Consider the following 24,778-nt stretch of genomic DNA (forward strand, 5'->3'; position numbering starts at 1 on the left):
CAGCAACAAAAACTCCAGGGCCCACTCTAATTTGCTTTTTTCTCCTGAGCTTTCTCCTAGGTAATATGTTCACCCCTAATCAATAAAATGCCCTTTAAAGCGGATCCGAGATGAAAAACTAACTATAGCAAGTAACTTGTCTATATATCTTATCTAAAGTGTAGATAGTTTACACAGCAAATCTAGCTGAAAACAGCTTTAATAGAAAATTATTCTTTCTTCCTGTGATACAATGACAGCAGCCATGTTGTTTGTAAACATTACACAGAGGCAGGCTTGAACAAAAAACCCTAATCCCCCCTCCTCCTCCCCTCTGCCTCTGAAATCTCTGGCTAGTAATACCTCCCCCTCCTCCTGCCCAGACTGAGCTACCATGAGCCCTTGCTACAGTCTGATAGTGCCTTGGCTCTCTGAAAACCTGTGGGTGTGGCTTGGTTAGTTTATAGGGAATTAGAGTATTAAAACAAAAAAAGTATTTGGCTTGAGGAATGCCTTATTAACAATAGGAAAGGAACACAATTAAGCAATGAGTAATAGTTTATCTCGGATCCACTTTAAGCCACCAGCAAGCAAGAAAATCCACAGAATCCTTTTGATAACACCTTTTCACCTACCTTTTGGTACTTGTCAATTGCAGAGTGCTGAGAGGTTGAGACAGAAGATTAAAATCATCTCCTATGAGAAAACTTAGGAGAAAAGTGAATTGGATCTGGTCCCTTACCTATTCTAAAAACAAACAAAAAACAAAACAGAAAAAAGTAGCTAAAAGTAACAGAAACGCATAATAAGACGTGTTAGCCCCTTTCCACATCATTCAAACCAAGAGCATGCATCTATTTCCTGTAGTTAAGCTTTTATACCTGCTTGATGGGGGACAAATGTACAAACATATGGCTGGTCCTGCAATGAAGCTATATTTACAGAGAGTGCAAGTCGTCTTATATTATAAAATTCAGCATTGTCAATTCATAACAACCCTGACCCTGAGTAAAAACATCTCTAAAAAAAATAAGTTTTCACGTTCACATTGTTAATGCCAGGTTATACCCGTAATGATTTATTTTGTCTTTTGGAGCGTCCATTAGTGGTAAAACAACAGAATTTGATTCCTCATATATAGAACATTCCTTAAAGAGAATCTGTACTCTAATATTCTTACAATAAAAAGCATACCATTCTATTCATTATTTTCTCCTGTGCCCCTCTGTGCTGTTTCTGCCACTCTCTGCTGCAATCCTGGCTTGTAATTAACAGTTTTAGGCAGTGTTTACAAACAAACTAACCAGCTTCTAATAGGCTCAGCTAAGCATAGTGTATGAGTCATTCAGAGTATGCAGGGGGCCTGCAGAGGGTGTGTATCGCTTCTACCAATCACAAGCAGCCCTGCACATTCCACACAATCAAGCTTTAGCCCGACAAACAGGACAGAGGAAAGATACATTGATTTATTACAGAGACAGTGCAGTTAGGAAAGACTGCAGTAAGCCAGAGCAGATTAGAACAGGCATAGGAACTTATAGGATAGAAGAACTAAGGCTGAAAAATTTGTTACAGAGTCTCTTTAAATCTAAGTATTTACAACTAGATTTAATAGCCCAGTACAAAAATCTATGATATGGTGAAACCAATAGTATCAACATTTTTTGATTGGTTACTCATGAAGTTTTGCATCACAAAACTAATGGTATCCCCTCTTTACAATGAATATTAGGTGGCATATATATGCTATTGTTATATCTATATATTTAAAAAGGAACTATAGTGAAAATAAGGTAATGAATAAAATTGCTTTTTTTTCTAATATTTATAAATTATTTAGTCAAGTGTTTGTTTATTGAAGAATCTTTCCCCACCCTAGCTGACGTTCTAAAATTCATCACAGGCGGCGATATCTTTAGACCTGCCAGGTGATCTCTGTGGAATGTTTGTCTACTGAGAGTTCTAAAGCCAGTAGAAAATATACCTGGTCTCCCAGAATGTTCTGGGGAGGTGGGGAGAATTCCACATAATACACAGCCTAGGCTAAACAGCAAGTGTTTCAGATGCTGAATCCAGGAAAAACACAGTAAAAGTGCTTATACTGAATAATTTACTGCATTCTAAAATATGTCACTACAGTACCTCTTTAAAGCTTATTCAAGTGCCATAAGAGTTTATTTATGTGGAGGCAAAAATAAAGGTCATAGGAGCTCACATAGATATTACAAAGTAAATTTGCTTACACATGTACAGTAGAACTCCTAAGTTATGTTTTTTAAAGCGGGATTGTCACCATAAAAATCAAATTTATTACATACTTTAGGAGCACTGGCCCTTTAGTAGTCAGTGCCAAAAAGTTGCATGCTGGGGGTTCTTTTTATCTATAATATATTCCTCCTCTTCCATTTAAGCCCCTGCCTAGCTTATCTGAAACACGATCCTCTGCTCACTTGTGTTTACAAGCAAGGCTGAGGTGACTCAGCAATTAGAGGAGAAAAGAAAAACAAAATGTAAAAGGCAGAAATGACATCAGGATTTAGCCTAAACTGTGGGCAAAAGACATGGCCCCCACCAGGAACAGAATTATCTTCATTTACTATATAAAATTCACTGAAATCAAAACGTGGACAGTACAATGCATGTGTTATGCAAGTAGATCAAGTATTTATATATGTGCTTTTTTCCCTGGCATAGTATGGCTAATCCTACTGCTTTCAGAGCCAGAAAATAATTGGTTGAAGGCTGTAGCACCATTGATTACTGGAAATTGGCAGTAGACGTGTATTCTCAGAAAATGATGATAGAAATTGATAAATAAACATGGTTGGCGTAAACTTTGACATGTAAGATTATTCAGCCCCGGATTTCTGTGCATTTGTGAATTTTCACTGGTCATATTTATTGATGATTTTATTACTCTGCCTATGTGCCTGCATATTTTACATCCAGCAAGTGTCAATTTATCAGATTTAAAGTGAACCAGAGACGAAGCACCCTCATGTATTTTACCATATCAGTGATATCATATATATCAATGGGAACATTACAGAAAACACCTACCCTGCTTTCTGTTTCATTCTGCACTGCACAGCTTGTTTCTAATCAGCCCTGACAAAATCCCCTACTGAGCATTCAGTCTGGCTTTGCTATAATGAGTCAGCTATAATAATTCCTGAGCAGAGCCAGCAGGGGGCAAGCTTGGACTTGAAAAGACATGAGAGAACACAGTCTAAGCTATAAATATTCCTGAGCAAAGCCAGACTGAATGCTCAGTCGGGGATTTTATCAGGGCTGATTAGAAGCAAGCTGTGCAGTGCAGAATGAAACGGAAAGCAAGTTAGGTGTTTTCTCTTATGTTCCCATTGATATATATGGTAAAATACATGAGGGTGCTTCATCTCTGGTTCCCTTTAAGGAATAATACACAATCCAATCCCTACAATATTGCAGTAGGGTCAATTAGAAGGAAGCCAATTAATTTATCTATGTTTTTGAGATGTGGGAGGAAACAGAAGCGCTCGGAGGAAACCCGTGTAGACACAGGCAGAACATACAAACTCCCGTTCTTTCAATACCTTGCACAGATTGTGTAGGTAAGCGCTCATACTACATGGAAGTGGAAAAAAGATTGGCTGTATGTATACACTTTAACTCCTTAGGCCTAATATTTCCTTTTACATTGAGTTTGCACATAAGCCTTTTTCTTCACATGTTTTACGCACACTGTGCAAATATATACCCATTAAAATAAGTGCATTTTCAGCAGAAGGACAATACAATTAATGGAATAAAAAACGTGAATGGTCCAAGGGAGAAAAAAAACAATAAACAAAAGGCAGCAAGTATTTTTCTTCACATGAGAAAAATATAAAAAAAAAACATTTAGAGGAAAGGCAGTTTTACATGCATTAAATAAAACATAATTTTATATAAGTTATGCATAAAACTTTTTGTAAAAATAAAAATGCAGTTTTTTCAAAATTAAAATGCCTGTTGCATGAGGTTACAGCTCCTTGTTTACTTCTCAGCAATCTCCGTATATAAAAAAATAAATGTTAATAAAATTCAATAAAATAAATAGAGGGGGGCAGTAAATAGGAGAGTACATAATGACTTACCTCTGAAATAAGGCACAAAGGCTGATATGCAAAAACCCCCCAAAAAATAAAGCACATCTTGGATGTATGCCTAACCTAACAATATTGTGACCTAAAGGGCATGACTATTGTTATTATTATTATTATGTATTGAGGATTTTATCACGCTGCCTTTTATGTGCCTGCATATTTATCAGATAATTAGGCTGTCCGTTTGTAAGGAAAGGTGGCGTCACAGCAACCACTCAGTCCCATGTGACTAAAGGGGAGTGGCTCAGGTTGGCTGTATGTGAACAGGCAATAGTCACTTTCCAAGAATCTCTGAATTGGTGGAAAACAAAATGTACTTAATTTTGCAAAAACAAAAGCATTAAAAAACGTTTGTGCATAACTCATTTAAAAAAGATACAAGTTGATATAAAAACTGCTTAAACTGGGGCTTTAATTCCATATTTTATTCTAAGTCTCGAACAAATGCTTATTCTCAGCTTGATGATTTTAACAAAAAATATCCAAACTTAACTAAATTCCTTGATTAAACCTAAGTCTCAGCCCAAAACTTCATGTAATACCATAACAATAGACTTAACACCTCATTTTATCCCGTATCTATAGGTGCCCATACAGGACATGATTTTAGTTTTATTTGCAATATTTTTGTACATTATTAATATTGTAAACCAAGTGATATTATTCTTCTTATTATGTTAATTGAGCCATACATGACATTTTTTTTATTGCATATAAAACCAAAATTAACGTGTTGAAAAATGACATCTTAATTTAAAAAAATTTCTTATAAACCTACACATAAACAATTGATTTATATAAAAAGTAAAACAAGCAAAAATGTTCTGAAAAAGTTTTAGTAAATTTTGTCCGAAATAAAAAAGGGCAAAAAAGTGCAGAAAATATCTTTCACCGTTTTATAAATATTCCCACTGATACTAACTTTCTTTCAAAGAATAGCAACAAATAGGAAAAAGTGCTGATATACAATTTTCCAAAATATTGGTACTGAAAACGGCATTAGAATATTCACTTAGGCCCCGTTCACACTTGCGGTTGTCTGCCAAACGGACCGGATGACCTGACCGGATCCGGTCAGGTTGCATCAGTTGTTCATCAGGATGCGATCCGGATCCGTTTGGCAAAAGTTACGTAAAAAACAAAAAAAATGTTGGGGTCTGGGAGGTCAGCAGAAGGGGGACCTGTGGAATCAGGCCCTCCGCTGTTTAGCACTCACCTCCACCTCCAACATGCTGCCAACATCTCCAGCTCGTGCTGCTCCACTCCAAAATGCTTGCCCATGTGTCCCCGATCCAATATCGCAGCAACAATCCTCATAGGAAGTGGGGTAGAACATCCGGATTTTTAGCCAGTGTGTTGTGCGCTATCCGGTTCTCATTGATTTGTATTGGCCGGATGGTGCAGTCCGGCTCCGCCCCGGATACGGCTGCCGGAGGAGCCGGACCAAAAAATAGCGCATGTTGGAACGGACGCCGGAGTCCGGATCCGGTCCGGCTCCGGTCCGGACGAAACGGACGCATGTGAACGGTGGCATAGACTTACATTGCTATGCCGTGCGTCCGTTTCGTCCGTTCCGCATGCGGTGCGGCTCCGGCACGACGATTCCGGATAGCCACCGCTAATGTGAACCGGGCCTTATTCGAAGAGCAGGAAATAACTAGAAGCCAAACTAAGCGATATGAATTACTGGAAACAAAATCTTTAGGGGTTCAACTCTATTTCATGCAAAATATTTATCCTCTCCTAGAAGGACAAATGCCTTGTATGTAGAATTGCTCAACATAGTTGAATACAAACTTTTTTTTGCCTTTTTGAAGGTAGATGTACTATATCTTTCCAGCAGATTTCTAAAGTACATCTTAAGAAAAAAAAAATCAACAATATATACATCTTTATGGTTTTTAAATAATAAACAATCTCTGGAAAACGATTAAAAGTAGCAACAATGAAAGTGCAATTCCATTCTGTGATGAGTCCACCTGATAACAAAGGCCTGCTCCCTCAGTCAGAGGGGATTTTTCTTTGGCTTAAATATTTTTCTTCTATATGGTAGTTTAGCCTACGTTTTGGTAAATAGGGGATAGGTTTTGGTATAATGACTCAGGTGATTCAGGAGGTGGGTTTCTCCGTTCTTGTATGATATCCAGAGCACACTGGTTTAGGAAAATATACTGGCTCTGAAAAGGAGAAAAAGAAAAAATGACTGACGTAACAAAATAAAAAACAATATACAAGTTGAGTTGTTCCAGAGTCCTGTGACTTTTTTTATTGTGAAAATGACTTAACCATTTATGGTGCCTGGACATGATCCTCACGTCCAGGCGGCTGCTGTGCTGATGATGCACGCTACCGCAGGTGATCGCGGGCGTGCCTGTGCGCCCCCATGCCGCCCCCCAGTAGCCTGGAGATCAATGAATGGGAACATGGTTCCTGTTCATTGATCTATGTCCCCAGCAGAAAAACCGACGGCCTCATATCAGAGGCCGTGGTCTTTCTGATAAAAAAAAAAAGTTTCCTGTCCTCTTCTCACTTCCTGGAAGCGAGAAAGACTAAAAAAAAAAAAATCTCAATGTGGCCATTTTGTGGCCAAATAGTAAAACAATCTACATACATAAAACACACATTATAACATTTAAAATCAACTGTTTATTTCCCACACCAAAAACAACAACAACAATTAAGAAAACAAAAAAAGAACCAAAAACAAAAACATAAATAGTTACCTAAGGGTCTGAACTTTTTAAATATGCATGTGAAGAATGTATATTACGAAAACATTTTAAATTATAAGCTTGTAAATAGTGATGACGCAAACCTGAAAAAAATGCACCTTTATTTCCAAAATATTGGCGCCATGCATTGTGATAGGGACAAAGTTTAAATGGTGTAATAACCGAGACAAATGGGCAAATAAAATACATAGGTTTTAATTATGGTAGCATGTATTATTTTAAAGCTATAATGGTCGAAAACTGAGAAATAATGAATTTTTTCCATTTTTTTCTTAATATTCCTGTAAAAATGCATTTAGAAAAAAATAATTCTTAGCAAAATGTACCACCCAAAGAAAGCCTAATTGGTGGCGGAAAAAAAAGATATAAATCAATTCATTGTGATAATTAGTGATAAAGTTATTAGCGAATGAATGGGAGGTGAAAATTGCTCTGTTGCATAAGGTGAAAAATCCCAGCGGGCTGAAATGGTTAAAGTAATTGAAGTATTTTTATTTATTATCTTACGTGTTAATTTCTGGATTTGATCCCCCCTTCTATTTCCCATCCTGCACACTTCTTTTTCCCGGGACCACCATCAGAATCTCTAAGGCAGCCTTCAGATATGCCCTTGGGCCTTCAAACAAGGTAAACACTATGGTTTCCCATCCAGACATGGGTCCAGTACTTTGAGCAATAATTCTACTATATCATAATAAGGGATAGTTGGATTTGCACAATTGAGAATCTGACAAAATTCTGAGATTTTGCAAGATATTCCAAACAAATTCCAAATGTTGTGAATTCCAAGTTTTCACAGTGAAAAAGCAAAATTGTTAATTATTGTGAATATATTTTTGCACTAACCTTAAAAAAAATATGGTTAGTGTGAATTTGCAAAAATATGTTTCCAATAGGTTACAATTTCACTTACAATTTATGCCTGAGCACACTCAGTTTCAACTTTGTGAAATTCCGACTTTGGGATTCCAGGAAATCCATATGCTCACCCTAACCATAATGGCACCCCATTATAGCACGAAGGATACATTGTGGACACAGGGACTATAGGGTCATATTGTGTGTGTGTTTGTCTGCAGGAACAAGCCTGATTGGCCCATGGTCATCACTTATGTAATCCGCTTACCTCAGTTTGCACCATAAGTCCACGATGCATTCGAAGGTCGTAAACAGTTCCATAAACATCCACTTTATCTTCAGTTTCAATCTGTTTTATTATTCGATCCAGTGCAATTAAGGTCCCAGTTCTGCCAACTCCAGCACTGAGAGGAAAATAAAAAAACTAAATGTTTTTGTTACTCTTTTTTTTTAGCATTAAAAGTGGGGATATGTGTAATTATGGCTTCTTACAATGAGTGGCTTGTGTGAAAAGAAATTATATTTTTATTGCTGAGAGGCGCCAAAGTAAGTTTTTGCCAGAGCCCTCATAAGTCATTAATGACTCAGAGACATCAGCCAACAAATGGTATCATCCAGATTCAAACCTCCTCTTTAACTGATGGCTAACATGCTGCAATACTCTTCTATTAATAACAGAGGGCAGTAATGTTTCAGAGTCTTCATACCACTGGGGTCTGATTCTGTCTTCATTTTTAACTACGGAGTCCTTTGCTCCTTGCCTTCATCCTTACGCTACAAGACCATGTGTGTCCTCAACATTTCCTGTATAGTTTCTGCAACCCATATCTCTGGTATTACCGCTATTATTACCACTATAATGTCGATGTCACAGAAACATCATCTATGTATCTTTACATCACCTTCCACTGACCATGTTTGTAAAAGCTTTGTTATAAGGAAATGGAAACAGAGATAGAGAAACAAAGTGGGAGTACGGTGTAGAAAAGGGGAGAGACGGTGGAAGAGGAGAGAAAGAGAGAGTGAGCCATTTTCTTCCCTCATATCCCCATCTCTCCTTGCTTTGGCAAAGCTTGTATGTATCTTGCTCATGCCAATAAAGTTATTTTTGATTTCGATTTTTTATTTCTTCTGAGTGTGAGAGAGGAACTGTGAAACAAACTGGGGGGGGGGGGGGGGGGGGGCAGAGTTAATAGGGAGAGGACAAGAGCAGGATAAGACAGGGAGAGAGGGGGAGAAGATTAAAAAAAACAAGAGTGTTAGGTAGATGAAGACTGAGGTGGGGAGGGAAGGGGTTGAGATAAATGAGAGATGGGAGAAGAGAAAGGATGAAAGCGAGGATGAGAGGAGGAAGAAGGAAGTTGTTGAATATGGTGAGCGAGGGGTGGAAGGAGAGGGTGGATGAAAGAGGAAGAGAATGGGAGTGACAAAGTAATAGGAGCGAAAAGGGGCAAGAGTGGTAAAAATATATATTAAAGCGGAATATAACCCTGCATTTCAACTTTGCTCTAAAACATTATTTACAGTATATTATATGCAACCAGCATTTTTTTTTTTTTTACTAGACCAGCATTGGAAGGGTTACACAGGGCTTTAAAGTTCCTGGAGATTTCTGCAGACGCATCCGAAGCTGAAATAGATACATTTTGTTTACATAAATGTATCTAAGTGTTGAATGTGACTCATCTCTCTCACTGAGAAGGAGCTTGGAGGACAGCCAAAGAGTGTGTAACATTTATCAACAGATACATGTAACTAAATAGAATGTATCTATCTGAACTTCTGCATATCTCTCCACTGAACTCTCTGTGTTTAACCCTTCCAATGCTGGTCTAGTAAAAAAAAAAATGCTTTTTGCATATAATATGCTGTAAATATTATTTTAGAGCAAAGTTGAAATGCAGGGTTATATTCCGCTTTAAGTAGGTGAGTAGTGAAAAGAGATAGGTGGAAATGTGAACGGAAAAAGAGAAAGAGAGAGAGAGTTTCTCTGCAATATTCACCAGGAAGATTCCTGACAGCAGTGGGGATGATGGAGCGAGGTTGGAGGACAAGACTGGACATAAAGTCACCCAACAAACCTGGACTGAAATGTTTTCTTGAAATGTAAGTTCGTATAAAGGTGGCCATACACTGGTCGATTTGCCATCAGATCAACCAACAGATAGATCCCTCTCTGATCGAATCTGATCAGAGAGGGATCGTATGGCTGCGTTTGCTGCAAACACATTGTGAATCGATTTCAGCATGAAATCGATTCACCATCTGTGAAGCTGCTGCGGCGGCCGCCGCCCCCCCCTGCATACATTACCTGATCTGGCCGGCACGAGTCCCCCGGTCTCCACTGTCTTCTTTTCCGTGCTCGGCTCCAGGGCTCCAGCTTCACTTCACTTCCAGTCCAGGGAAGTTTAAACAGTAGAGGGCGCTCTACTGTTTAAACTTTCCTGTCGGGACAGGAAGAAGGGAAGCCTGCTGGAGCTCAGCAGAGAAGGAGCAGCGGTGACAGCGGGGATACGTGCCGTCCAGATCAGGTAATTTATTGCCGCTAGCGTCGGTCGTCGGACATTTGAATGCCGCTATCGACGGACTCCCGACCCGCTGGCGATCGAGCGAAATCTTCCACGCGGACAGATCGACGGGAACGATTGATTTCAGACGGAAATCGATCGTTCGGTCAGCGTTTGCACAACAATTTCACAGCAGATTCGATCACAGTGGTCAAATCTGCTGTATATCGGCGGGGAATAGTATGTGTATGGGCCCCTTATGTGTGACCATCCTTTCAGAATATAGTGAGGATTTCCAACAGGGCAGAGAGTTTAAGATCACACTATTGGCGTCTCATGCAGTACCAACAGCAAGAGCTTCTCTCTCATAAATCTGCGACAACATGGCTACAAACACTCATCTCTTTAGTCATTTAATAGTTGGTGTGATTTGCCTGCTTAGAACAGACGGTACTTGCGATAATTCAGCTTTAAATGAACATCTCTGGTTACCCACAATGCACTGCATTTTTTAAAATGGTCCATTTGTGAATAAGGTTGGTGTGGACACCTACCTGCAATGCACCAGTATCGGGGAGCTCGCAGGGCAGCGAAATGTCGTGTATTCTCGGATTAAATTCCTGAACCGTATCAAGTCTTTGGTTGTTCTGGGAACGCCATGGTCCGGCCAGGCTGTGAAGTGGAAATGGCGCACTTGTTTGGTCTGTGTGCTTTTCGTCTGAAACATCAAGAAGATGAGAGAGATGAGCTGGTGCCACCCGACCGTCTTACCTTCCACAGTCCTGATTACCACAATCGACACCAGAGGGAGCCATCCAGTACAGCCCGGCGATAGGCAACACGTCAGGGCTTCTTGTGATGGCAGGAGAACATACCATGATTAGCAATAGCATAAAACGTGTATCCCTAAACGTTCTACCTGAGTAGTGGAGGGAATTATTTCTCCATTTCTCATAAGGAGGTGACGGTTGAAGACTAATATTGTCACACTTCATATTAAGGGAGAAGCTATGTGTACTGCAATCGTTATCACGTGTGTTCTTCGAATCCAGGTCTCCAAATAAGGAAAGCTGGAAGGCGGCAGCATCGGATTTGCATAAAGCGTGACATGGAACGCAACTCTGTCACTCACTCAGCTTGTAATGACGCTGAGCTGCTCTGCACCACATAATCCAGGTTTCTGAAAAAGAAAACCCGGATTCGAAAACAACAACACTAATAACTACCCCTGGAAAGTCAGCATCCACCCATTCTATTATCGGTGAAAATCTAAGTATGAGTCCAACCACTCCATTGTGTTTGCAGGTGTCCATCAAGCATCTGGTCAGATGCGGCTGCTTCCTGAGAAGATGATTAGAGAGGCACCTTGTAGTCTTCAAAAACGTTTGCAGTTGATATTGATAACTATTGAGGAACAAAAATTGTGAAAAAGTATGGATTGAAAATTATATAGTTATTTAATACCCAATTTTATGAATTATATGTATATCATCTGATTCTCTGTCAAGTGTAGGTGATAAAAAAGAAATATTACGGTAGTTATTCCAGGGTTTAAAAATCAATAAAAGTAATTATGGAACACAAGCCCCTAAATCTATATTATTTTTTTGAAGATAATAAGCCAGACAGAGGCTTATTGTACTTGCTTCACATCCACTCTTTCCGTAGGCTTACAATTCAGGTGCATCCTTGAGCGCTGTCAATTTTTTGTCTCTTTGTTTTATGAAATATGTACACCATTTATTTGATAAGCAGCACGAGGATTATTATGTTTTTATCGTTAGATCAGTGTTTGGTCTTCCCCGCGAAGGTACATAAACGCCGTGGGGAAGTCTATTAGGTAATAATTTGTGCACACATTATCACTAAAGCTAACACCACTCCGATCCCCCCCCCCCCCCCCCCCTTGCCTGTAGTTAGTGCTAGGTGTGTAATATAGTCCAGTTATTTGAGCTCTGCACATTAATGCAGATCAATCATTCAGGTATAAGTTTTGTTTGAAAGCGCTGCCATGTCTCCCGCTGTGCTAATTGAATGTAAGTATACTTGTGGCCAGCTGCATTCATTGCTTCACATTCACTTCCCCCCCCCCCCAAAAAAAAAAATTAGATTACAATTAGCACATAATTTGCATCTGTTTTGTATTCAAGGCATGTATTTAGTTCCGGAGGGGCTCTGCATTGCCTCAGTAGGCTTACAATTCAGGTGCATCCTTGAGCGCTGTCACTTGTCTGTCTGTTTATTGTACATAGTGTCCAGGAAACTTGCTGACCATAACAATAACCTGAGTTGCTAGTTGTTGCTGAACATCACAGTCTATTTAGCTAACTGGCAGTGCCCCTGACCAGGCTGTGTTTGTGTAACCCTCAGTGGAGAAAATCGATGTCAGGGAACTCTTCATGGACTTTTCAATGAAACTTACTCAACCTCCATTTTTATGGGCTAGTTCTGAGCTTCTGGACAGTTAGTAACATTGTTTTAATCTACCAGCAGGTGGCCCACAGATGCCACTGCTTATTAATGCTTTCTTTTAAACATTGTATATTGAAATCTTCATGCTTACGTCAGGCCAAAAACTCACATTGGTCACTATGAAGTCCCTGATTGTCCAGTCTGGATCGACATTCTCACTGGTCATTGACACAGATAGGTTCCCGTACATCTTGGAGCTGCTGGATGGCCAGTATTCCTCACACTTCACCTGGAAGACAAAATCACAGCTTCAGTAACCAAATCGACATTCATACAAACGACATTTACAAATCCTGGCCTCCTACATATACCCCCATTCCTGACCCACTACTGATTAGATTCACTCTAAAACTTTTAAAAATTAACCTCCTTAGCGGTATTCCCGACACTGTGTCAGGCATGCAGCTGCAGAGGTTTTACGGCCGATCGGGACCCGCCGGAATTCATTTATTTGTTTAATTGTAAGCAGGGCCGGATTTGTACTTACCAGTGCCCTAGGCCTGCTGTCACCAAGCGCCCCCCCGCCACCACCAAAAAACATTCTAACCAACTATCTGAATAGCGATCACTGGTTTGAGTGGGCCCATTTCAGTTGTGCTGCTGTGCCCCTCATTGAACAAAGAATCAGTGGATGCTCTGTCCTCTCACGGTGAAAATTTGCGCTCCTGCCCGAATGTGCACAGCAGCCGATAGTGTTCTGGGCATGCATACTTGAGAAATTACGGTGATGTATGATCGGTACTTGTCAAGAATGCATAACACTATACTGGCCTCGGTTGCTGTGCACATCTGGGCAGGAGCAGGAAATTACAGGGAGCGCAAGTGGCCAGAGCATGCGCTGCTTCTTTATCCTCTGTGCGACTGGCTGCAGTCAGAGCCACAAACAGGTGACGGAGCGCGAGTGGCCAGAGCATGCGCTGCTTCTTTGTCCTCTGTGCGACTGGCTGCAGTCGGAGCCACAAACAGGTGGCAGGGCAGAGCAATGGAGAGAAGCCCATCCAAAACAGAGAACAGGTAAGTAGCAAACATCCTGTCAAGACCCACTTTGGATGTTTGGTTGTAATTAGTGTGGACCTGAACTCAGAACTTCCTCTCTGCTCTAAAAGATACTCAACAACATAACCTTTACATAAAAACATTTTTGTTACAGCTGATACAAATCCTGCAATAAATAGACAGTGTGTCTAATTCCTACTTTCATGGAAGCAAATATATTAACATCTTGTGCTTTAAAATAAGCTTATATGCTGTGGCAGTCAGGTGACACAGGGAAGATATCAAATTTGTGATTAGACACAGATGTGGAAGAATTCGAAAGGCTCTCTAAATACATACAGGGTGTATTTCTCTGTTTTTCTTCTGTCCTGTGCAAGAGTTCAGCTCCACTTTAAAGCATCTGAATGACATTTATTTATATTTGCTGAAAAATCTACGTATCTCTTTTGAATGCTGAATGTACTTAATAATAACATATTGGCAGTATACAGCAACAAAGTATGAAAAAGGCTTATTAGCAGAAAGATTACTCTTTTTCTTTTAAGCCAATAAATGGTATCATCCTGATTCAAAACTCTCTGCTTTCGCTGATGGCTAAGATGGTAGAATGCTCTAATGCTACAGGAAAGCAGAAGGATGCCAAACCATACAAACTAGCATAGAGGTAGTAACAGCTCAGGTGACAGTGACAGTTTAGCAATGAAAGGGAAGCATACAGCATTTTTATTCCAGGCTGCAGCAGTTCTCATAGATGGTCGGAGCTGACAGACAGAAAATGAGTCAGGAAAGAGTTAACTTAAGCAGAGATGAGATCACTGGCTAGGAAGAAAAAAAAGCAATAAATTACGGCTAGATAAGAAAGTGTAATTTACAACTGCTGGGGTCAGTGTCACAGCTGTAAAAAAGAAGGCAAAGAAACTAGCAGAAATGTTTGTGAATGCCTGCATTAGAACTCAGCTGAACTTAGTTTTATCTGCTTTGTAATGTAAATCCCTGGTATTTCTCACATCCACTTGTACTGTATGTCGATCATAATTGGATCATCAGGTGACAGTTATGATTGATCCTGATTGTTATAATACATCAGGAAGTGAGAGGTGCAGGGATTGGGGAACTCTGGAATTCATCTATTAGTGCAGAGCAGCGCGCTGGATGGCTGCGCTGCGGGAACAGAGGAGATGATTTACTGTGACATATGACCTCTTCTCTCTCCAAGTCCTGCCGCCCTTCTGATCTTATCTGATTTTATCGCCCTAGGCCGTGGCCTTTGCAGAAATCCGGGGCTGATTGTAACCATTAGATACTAGCTAGCACTACGCTAGCTAGTATTGTCTGCCGGCACCCCCCGATTGCCCGCAATCCCCCCCCCCCGATCGCTCGCTGGATACATTACCACACCGGGATCCAGTGATCGAGCAGCCTCCAGCTGAGCTCCGGGTCCTCACTATGGGGAGGATCGGGACTGCGCATTTCGTCGGCAACGTCATGACGTCATGTACGATCCTACCCATAGTGAATACTGGAGCTGAGCAGGGAGGCTGCGCGTACCGTGGGACCCAGGCAGGGCAATGTATCCAGCAGGCAATCGGGGGGGATCGGGAGGTCCGGAGGCTCCGGCAGACAATACTAGATAGCCTAGGATACAAATAAACTAATAAATTAGCACGGGGGGGGTGAAGACGACTGTTAGTGCAAAACCTCTTGAGCGGCGTAACGCTTAGGAGGTTAAGCTTACTGATACCTTAAACTAGTTTTGAGCCTATCTATGACATCATCATTATGGCCAGGCTGCACTCTCCTACCAGCAGGGCTATTGGGAGGGGCATATGCTGCTCCCCCTTTGCTATGTATTTGTTGGCCACAAGAAGTACTGTAAAAGTCTCAAAAATGTCTACAAAAACGAAACGATTTTCTCCGATATCTGTCCTTTTTAGAGATCAATTTTCCCACTTCCCCAGCTCACAAAGGGAGAAATTTTTTCCCAGGAGGGTAGACAGACAGCAATAAAAGCCAGAATGGGTTATGACCTCTCTGCATGCTAAATACAAACATAAACATTTCATTTCCCCAAGCAGGGCGGTAAGATATATTCTTTCATGTGCAAAATAAATGTAAAAAATAAATAAATAAAACTGCACTTACAAAAATCATATTATTAGCACTATAATTATTCTGTTGATTTGTTTATTTTTATTAGAAATGTTTTCATTTCTATTGTTATTAATATTGAAACAGCTGCTATTACTGTGATTGTTAGTAGTGGTATTCCCAATATTGTTATGGCTGCTGCTAATAATAATAACAACAATAATAATAATAATACATAATAATAATAATACATATTAAAAATAAGAAAGTGTGTCTTTTGAAAGAAAAATAATACAAAATAAATGTTTCATTTTTATGGCACTGCAAGAACGTATTGATAAAAGTAGCAGTAAGTCAATGGTTGATCATGATCCACGTTTTCTTGCAAATACTTTTCCTCTGGTATACCGTATATGAAAATTAGTGTATTGGTCTAATTTGCTTCTAATACACAGTAAATTACAGAAGCATTACTCAATGGAAAAAAAATTTGATATGATTTTTTTTCTTAACTACTTAAAGGAAACATCCAAGTAAAAAAAAGAAAAAGATCCACTTAGCTGGGGCTTCCTCCAGCCCGTGGCAGCAGTCTTGTGCCCTCGCCACAGCTTCTGGAGGCTCCCGGTCTTCTCCGTTGCAGAACCTGACCTCGCCAGGTTGGGTTCCGGTTCGGCCTCTCCTGCTCCACGGCGCAGGTCACGTGGTCCGGCCGACGTCACTAGGACGGTACTACGCAGGTGCAGTAGTTCTGCGCCTGCGCAGTACCATCCTGATGACGTCGGCCGGGGTACGTGACCCGCGCCGTGGAGCGCAGAAGAGGCCGAACCGGAACCCGACCTGGCGAGGTCAGGTTCTGCAGCGGAGAAGACCGGGAGCCTCCAGAAACAGTGGCGAGGGCACAGGACGGCTGCCATGAGCTGGAGGAAGCCCCAGCTAAGTGGATCTGTTTTTTTTAATTTGCTTGGACCCTAACTTCAAGTACCGCGGTGATTGAAATCTACGTCATGATTTGGTGGGCTCCTGGCTGGCCAGACGTAGATTTAAATCACCGTCCGCAGTGTGCATTCACCATTTCCGTCGCTTCCTTGCCGCTCAAACCCGACGTTTCTCGCCGCAACTCACAGGCTCTGCCTGTCTCTATGATGGCAGAGCCATGTGAGCCGGTCAGGAGTCGATTTCATTGGCTTACTTTGATGGTCACGGTCAGAAACCAATGAAAGCAGCTCCTGACCGGCTCACATGACTCTGCCATCATAGAGACGGCAGAGTCTATGTCAGGAGGATCCCGGCGAGCGGCGGTGACGGCAATTGCGGCGGGTATGCGTGGCGATTCGGCGGGATTTCGTTGTTCTTGTACCAGCGGTCTCTGGACCTTATGGTGCCCATACACGATACAATAAAAATGTTCGATTTTCCCGTTTATATGATCTAAATGATCGAATAGAATGAAAGTTGAAAATATATATATATATTTTTTTAATACAGATCTAATTTGGGTTATAATAAATAATAACCTAATAAAAGCCTCAGGGTTCTACATCCATGGGCTGCATCTGTGTCAATCGTCAAGTGCACGGGCATGGAGCTGTGGCCCTTGCCACACACATGGGGAGACGTGGACATGCACATGGCCGAGTGGCTGGTGGTTATTCTAATGCCCAGTTTTTAAATGGGCCTAATTAACTACCTTAGTAATAATAATAATAATAATCTCTCTAGCTCTAGTTTGTCATTGGAAAAAAGATGAACTGCAGGCACTGCCTACTTTAAGGAGCATTTGTGAATGAGGAGTGCCCTCTAGTGGTCGCCTGTAATAAAGCAGATGTGTATTTATTAAACTGCATAGTTACAGATTGCCCAGCAAGCTCATGGTGAACCAGAACTCCCCATGAAGGGTGCCTGGGACTGTAAGGGCCCACGCTGGCTCCTCCCACAGGGTGTTCTGATGTGGCCACACCTGTCATAATTAGTGTGCCAGGTGAGCCCAATTAACCACTTAAAAGGAAACATCAGGGAAATGTAAAAAAATCTGATTTACTTACCTGGGGCTTCCTCCAGCCCCTGGAAGCCCACATTTCTCTCGCCGCAGTTCTGCTCCAAACAGGTCTCCCTGGGTCCCCTCCGTAGCAGCTGCCAACCACTGCGCATGTGCAAGCACGTGGCCACACTGCTAGCGGTCGTGCTTCCTTGGCCAAGAGTGTTCTGCGCAGCCGCAGTACTCCTGCACCTGCACAGAAACCTCATTAAGAGGTTTCATTCAAACAAAGTTTGGAATGTGATGTATACCTGATAAAACAGTAGATCCATGAAACACATTGTTCAGTGCCAATAACTATTTAAATCATTCTATTCTGACTGTTAACCACCTGGGCGGTATGGACGAGCTCAGCTCGTCCATCACCGCCGGAGGCTGCCGCTCAGGCCCTGCTGGGCCGATTTGCGCCAAATAAAGAGCAGCACACGCAGCCGGCACTTTGCCAGCCGCGTGTGCTGCCCGATCGCCGCCGCTCTGCGGCGATTCGCCGCGAGCAGCGGCGAAAGAGGGTCCCCCTAGCCGCCTGAGCCCTGCGCAGCCGGAACAAAAAGTTCCGGCCAGCGCTAAGGGCTGGATCGGAGGCGTCTGACGTCAGGACGTCGGCTGACGTCCATGACGTCACTCCGCTCGTCGCTATGGCGACGGTGTAAGCAAAACAAGGAAGGCCGCTCATTGCGGCCTTCCTTGTTTATTCTGGGCGCCGGAGGCGATCGGAAGAACGCCTCCGGAGCGCCCTCTAGTGGGCTTTCATGCAGCCAACTTTCAGTTGGCTGCATGAAATAGTTTTTTTTTAATTTAAAAAAAACCCTCCCGCAGCCTCCCTGGCGATCTTATCAGAACGCCAGGGTGGTTAAATTTTATCCTTAAAGAGAAACCCTAACCAAGAATTAAGTTTCATCCCAATCAGTAGCTGATACCCCCTTTTACATGAGAAATCTATTCCTTTTCACAAATGGATCATCAGGGGGAGCTGTATGGCTGATATTGTGGTGAAACCCCTCCCACAGTGTGATGTCAGGACCCTGGTCCTGACATCACACTGTGGGAGCCTTGTTGCATTGTGGGAAATAACAGCCGTTTCCAACTGTCAAAAATACATCATCTCTTTCCACAGACATCACCTGCCAGCAGGGCCGGCCCTAGATTTTTTGCCGCCTGAGGCAAATTTTGAAACAATTATTGCTGCCATCCCCCGTTGGGGGGGGGGGGGGGGGGGGGGGGGGCGCCGCCAAGCTGGAGGGGTAGCTTCCTCGATCCAGCGTGCGCTCCACTGACGTCACTTCCTGCAACGCCGTCCACTTACAATACAGGGCGGTGTTGCAGGAAGTGATGTCAGTGGAGCGCACGCTGGATCGAGGAAGAGGTGAGTCCTCCCCGCTCACTGCCTCTTACGAGTAGCGCTTCTGATCTATTTAAGGCTGGAGGGGAGCGGAGGACGGGGGACCCAGGCGAGGGAGGGGGGGGGGGTCCGACCCCCCTCCCCGCCGCTAGGCACAATACCCCCGTCCTGCCCGCTACCCCTCCAGCTCGGCGGTCGGCTCCCCGCACCCACCGACGGGCGGATGCCGCCCCTAGAAATGTGCCGCCTGAGTCAAAAGTTTCACCCCGCCTCATGAGCGGGCCGGCCCTGCCTGCCCACAGTAACAATGTCACCATGTGATAAATGTCAGAATGTAAATCAGGGAGAGGAAAGATTTTACAATGAGCAAACACTGACTAAATCATTTATACATAATTATTGTAAAAATGAAGCACTTTTTTCATTGCGTTATTTCCTCTTCAAGGGCCCATTCACATTATGACGCTGTGGTATGCAATTTTACCGAAAGAGACCACTAAGTCACCGAAAGTCTATGGAGACATTCATACTAAATGCGGTGCGCTGTGATGAAAGTAGTTAATTGCTATTTACCCACTGCAAAGTCATCCATGTGTTGCTGCATGATCCATGCCTACCGCACAGATTATGCAGTAATGCAAGTCAATGGCGACTCAGTGAGCATGAACGATGGAGCATTATGCGGACACACTTTCTGTCCATACTACTAAGATTGTACATATGCACGAGACCTGTGGGCAGTGGCTTAGTGTGGGCGGCGGCTTACTGTGTCTTGCAATTCTTTTGAGAATTGAGTGTTTCTTGGTATTCTACTAATATAATAAATGCGAAAGTTCGGATGTTTGGATGTTTAGATGTTTGGATGTTTGTTACTCGATCACGCAAAAACGGCTGAACGGATTTGAATGAAATTTGGCACACACATAGTACATTACCTGGAATAAAGTATAGGATACTTTTTATTCCTATAACCAAAAAGGGGGCGGAGACAAATACACATTTCACTGGAAAATGTAAACTGCAGCCATTCTTACACTGTTAATTGTACTGTAGGGTTCTCAAACTTTGCACAGTTGGTCACTGGGTGACTGGGATTCATATTCAGAAAGGTGGGTGGAGTCTACAAAAGCCAATCAAAATTAACCTATTGATTTTCAAGGGGAATATTTACATTGCTGCCATTCTTGCACTGTTAATGGCACAAGCCTCAAACCTGGTACAGTTGATCATTGGGTGACTAGGGTTCAATTTCAGAAAGGGGTGGAGCCACAAACAGCCAATTAAATTTGTTTCATTTCAATGCAAATTATTGATGCCAAACACCGCAAAGATCACAAACTTGGTAATTGATTAATTGTGTGTTAGGGTTAGAAAAGTAGGCACAGCCAACACCAGCCAAATACATAAAAGGGCAACGCCGGGTCATAAGTGGGTGGAGACAAATACAAATTTTACTGGGAAAATGTAAACAGCAGCCATTCTTACACTGTTAATGGCAGGGTTCTCAAACTTTGCACAGTTGGTTACTGGGTGACTGGGGTTAATATTCAGAAAAGTGGGTGGAGCCTACAAAAGGCAATCAAAAATTACCTATTGATTTTTCAGGGGAATATTTCATTGCTGCCATTCTTGCACTGTTAATGGCACAAGCCTCAAACCTGGTACATACAGTGGATCATTGGGTGACTGGGGTTTACATTTATAAAAAGGGGTGGAGCCACAAACAGCCAATATAATTTGTTTCATTTTAATGCAGGTTATTGATGCCAAAGACCGCAAAGCTCACAAACTTGGTCATTGAGTAATTGAGTAATTGTGTGTTAGGGTTAGGAAAAGTGGGCACAGCCAACACCAGCCAAATACATACCCGGGCAATGCTGGGTCATCAGTAGGCGGAGACAAATGCAAATTTCACTGAGAAAATGTAAACTGCAGCAATTCTTACACTTTTAATGGTAGGGTTCTTAAACTTTGCACAATTGGTCACTGGGGGACTGAGATTAATAATCAGAGAAGTGGGTGGAGCCTACAAAAGCCAATCAAAATTCACGTATTGATTTTCAAGGGGAATATGAAATTGCTACCATTCGAGCACTGTTAATGGCACAAGCCTTAAAGAGAGTCTGAAGCGAGAATAAATCTCGCTTCAGACCTCACAGTCAGCAGGGGCATGTGTGCCCCTGCTAAAACGCCGCTATCCCGCGGCTAAACGGGGGTCCCTTACCCCTCGAAATCCCCTCCGAGCACCGCATCCCCTCTTCCGCATTAAGGCAGGGCTAACCGCTGCAGCCCTGCCTCACACGCGTCTGTCAGCGCGTATCTCCACCTCTCCCCCGCCCCTCTCAGTCTTCCTTCACTGAGAGGGGCGGGGGAGAGGCGGCGATGTGCCGCTGATAGACGGCGCTGAGAGGCAGGGCTGCAGCCGTTAGCCCTGCCTGAAGAGCAGCAAAATCTACGACCAAGTTGGTCGTTGATTTTGCAGAGGGAGGGGGTTAGGGACCCTCGTTTAGCCGCGGGATAGCAGCGTTTTAGCAGGGGCACACATGCCCCTGCTGACTATGAGACAAGAAGCGAGATTTATTCTCGCTTCAGTGTCTCTTTAAACCTGGTACAGTTGGTCACTGGGTGACTGGGGTTCAAACTCATACACTGTTAATGGTAGGGTTCTCAAACTTTGCACAGTTGGTCACTGGGTGACTGGGATTAATATTCAGAAAAGTGGGTGGAGCCTATAAAAGCCAATCAAAATCCACCTATTGATTTTTAAGGGGAATATTTAACCACTTCCCGACCGCCGTATATACAATTGGCGGCCGGGAAGTGGACGCCGCAAAGACCGCCGTATTGACAATTGGCGGCGGTCCTTGTATGGGCATGGGCGGAGCGATCGCGTCATCCGTGACGCGATCCTCCGCCTGGCGCCGCTCACCCGCCGCAACATCCCGCCGGCCATACGGAAGCGCCGGCGGGATGTTAACCCGACGATCGCCGCATACAAAGTGTATAATACACTTTGTAATGTTAACAAAGTGTATTATACAGGCTGCCTCCTGCCCTGGTGGTCCCAATGTCCGAGGGACCACCAGGGCAGGCTGCAGCCACCCTAGTCTGCACCAAGCACACTGATTTCCCCCCCCCCTGCCCCAGATCGCCCACAGCACCCATCAGACCCCCCTGCCCACCCCCCAGACCCCTGTTTGCACCCAATCACCCCCCTAATCACCCATCAATCACTCCCTGTCACTATCTGTCAACGCTATTTTTTTTTTATCCCCCCCCTGCCCCCCGCTCCCTCCTGATCACCCCCCCACCCCTCAGATTCTCCCCAGACCCCCCCACCCCCCATGTACTGTATGCATCTATCCCCCCTGATCACCTGTCAATCACCTGTCCATCACCCGTCAATCACCCGTCAATCACCCCCTGTCACTGCCACCCATCAATCAGCCCCTAACCTGCCCCTTGCGGGCAATCTGATCACCCCCCCACACCAATAGATCGCCCGCAGATCCGACATCAGATCACCTCCCAAATCCATTGTTTACATCTATTCTCTCCTCTAAACACCCACTAATTACCCATCAATCACCCATCAATCACCCCCTATCACCACCTGTCACTTTTACCTATCAGATCAGACCCTAATCTGCCCCTTGCGGGCACCCAATCACCCGCCCACACGCTCAGATTGCCCTCTGACCCCCCCCCCCCCCTTATCAATTCACCAGTGCATTAATTACATCTGTTCTTCCCTGTAATAACCCACTGATCACCTGCCAATCACCTATCACCCATCAATCACCCCCTGTCACCCCCTGTCACTGCCACCCATCAATCAGCCCCTAACCTGCCCCTTGGGGGCAATCTGATCACCCACCCACACCATTAGATCGCCCGCAAACCCGCCGTCAGATTACCTCCCAAATGTATCGTTTACATCTGTTATCTTCTCTAAACACCCACTAATTACCCATCAATCACCCATCAATCACCCCCTATCACCACCTGTCACTGTTACCTATCAGATCAGACCCTAATCTGCCCCTTGCGGGCACCCAATCACCCGCCCACACGCTCAGATTGCCCTCAGACCCCCCCCCCCCCCCTTATCAATTCGCCAGTGCATTAATTACATCTGTCCTTCCCTGTAATAACCCACTGATCACCTGTCAATCACCTGCCAATCACCTATCACCCATCAATCACCCCCTGTCACTGCCACCCAACAATCAGCCCCTAACCTGCCCCTTGCGGGCAATCTGATCACCCACCCACACCAATAGATCGCCCGCAGATCCGACATCAGATCACCACCCAAGCGCAGCGTTTACATCTATTCTCTCCTCTAAACACCCACTAATTACCCATCAATCACCCATCAATCACTCCCTATCACCACCTGTCACTGTTACCTATCAGATCAGACCCTAATCTGCCCCTTGCGGGCACCCAATCACCCGCCTACACGCTCAGATTGCCCTCAGACCCCCCCTTATCAATTCGCCAGTGCAATATTTACATCTGTCCTTCCCTGTAATAATCCACTGATCACCTGTCAATCACCTGCCAATCACCTATCACCCATCAATCACCCCCTGTCACTGCCACCCAACAATCAGCCCCTAACCTGCCCCTTGCGGGCAAACTGATCACCCACCCACACCAATAGATCGCCCGCAGATCCGACATCAGATCACCACCCAAGCGCAGTGTTTCCATCTATTCTCTCCTCTAAACACCCACTAATTACCCATCAATCACCCCCTGTCACTGCTACCTATCAGATTAGACCCCTATCTGCCCCTAGGGCACTCAATCACCCGCCCACACCCTCAGAATGCCCTCAGACCCCAGCCCTGATCACCTCGCCAGTGCATTGCTTGCATCTATTCCCCCCTCTAATCACACCTTGAGACACCCATCAATCACCTCCTGTCACCCCCTAGCACACCTACCCATCAGCTCAGGCCCCAATTTGCCCCGTGTGGGCTCCTGATCACTCGGCCAAACCCTCAGATACCCCTCAGACCCCCTTCCGATCACCTCCCCAGTGCATTGATTGCATCTATTTTCCCCTCTAACCAACCCCTGAGACACCCATCAATCACCTCCTGTCACCCCCCTAGCACTCCTATCCATCAGATCAGGCCCAATACAACCTGTCATCTAAAAGGCCACCCTGCTTATGACTGGTTCCACAAAATTCGGCCCCTCATAGACCACCTGTCATCAAAATTTGCAGATGCTTATACCCCTGAACAGTCATTTTGAGACATTTGGTTTCCAGACTACTCACGGTTTTGGGCCTGTAAAATGCCAGGGCGGTATAGGAACCCCACAAGTGACCCCATTTTAGAAAAAAAGACACCCCAAGGTATTCTGTTAGGTGTATGACGAGTTCATAGAAGATTTTATTTTTTGTCAAAAGTTAGCGGAAATTAATTTTTATTGGTTTTTTTTCACAAAGTGTCATTTTTCACTAACTTGTGACAAAAAATAAAATCTTCTATGAACTCGCCATACACCTAACGGAATACCTTGGGGTGTCTTCTTTCTAAAATGGGGTCACTTGTGGGGTTCCTATACTGCCCTGGCATTTTAGGGGCCCTAAACCGCGAGGAGTAGTCTAGAAAACAAATGCTTCA

At 43.6% G+C, this 24,778-nt stretch overlaps 1 protein-coding gene across 1 annotated transcript in view; it reads right to left on the reverse strand.

Moving 5' to 3' along the window:
• Positions 1-5,989: 5,989 nt before the first annotated feature.
• Positions 5,990-24,778, reverse strand: part of LOC137537962 (receptor-type tyrosine-protein phosphatase beta-like) — a 557,484-nt gene continuing 538,695 nt past the window's right edge. Inside the window, exons 41-44 of the mRNA XM_068259886.1 lie at positions 12,785-12,904; positions 10,758-10,921; positions 7,965-8,100; positions 5,990-6,283 (exon numbers count right to left, since the gene is read on the reverse strand). Of these exons, the coding sequence (XP_068115987.1) occupies positions 6,161-6,283; positions 7,965-8,100; positions 10,758-10,921; positions 12,785-12,904 (543 nt within the window). The 3' untranslated portion in view covers positions 5,990-6,160. The remainder of the gene's footprint in view (positions 6,284-7,964; positions 8,101-10,757; positions 10,922-12,784; positions 12,905-24,778) is intronic.

The sequence above is a fragment of the Hyperolius riggenbachi genome, chromosome 11 (assembly GCF_040937935.1).
Source record: "Hyperolius riggenbachi isolate aHypRig1 chromosome 11, aHypRig1.pri, whole genome shotgun sequence".
Taxonomy (NCBI): Eukaryota; Metazoa; Chordata; class Amphibia; order Anura; family Hyperoliidae; genus Hyperolius; species Hyperolius riggenbachi.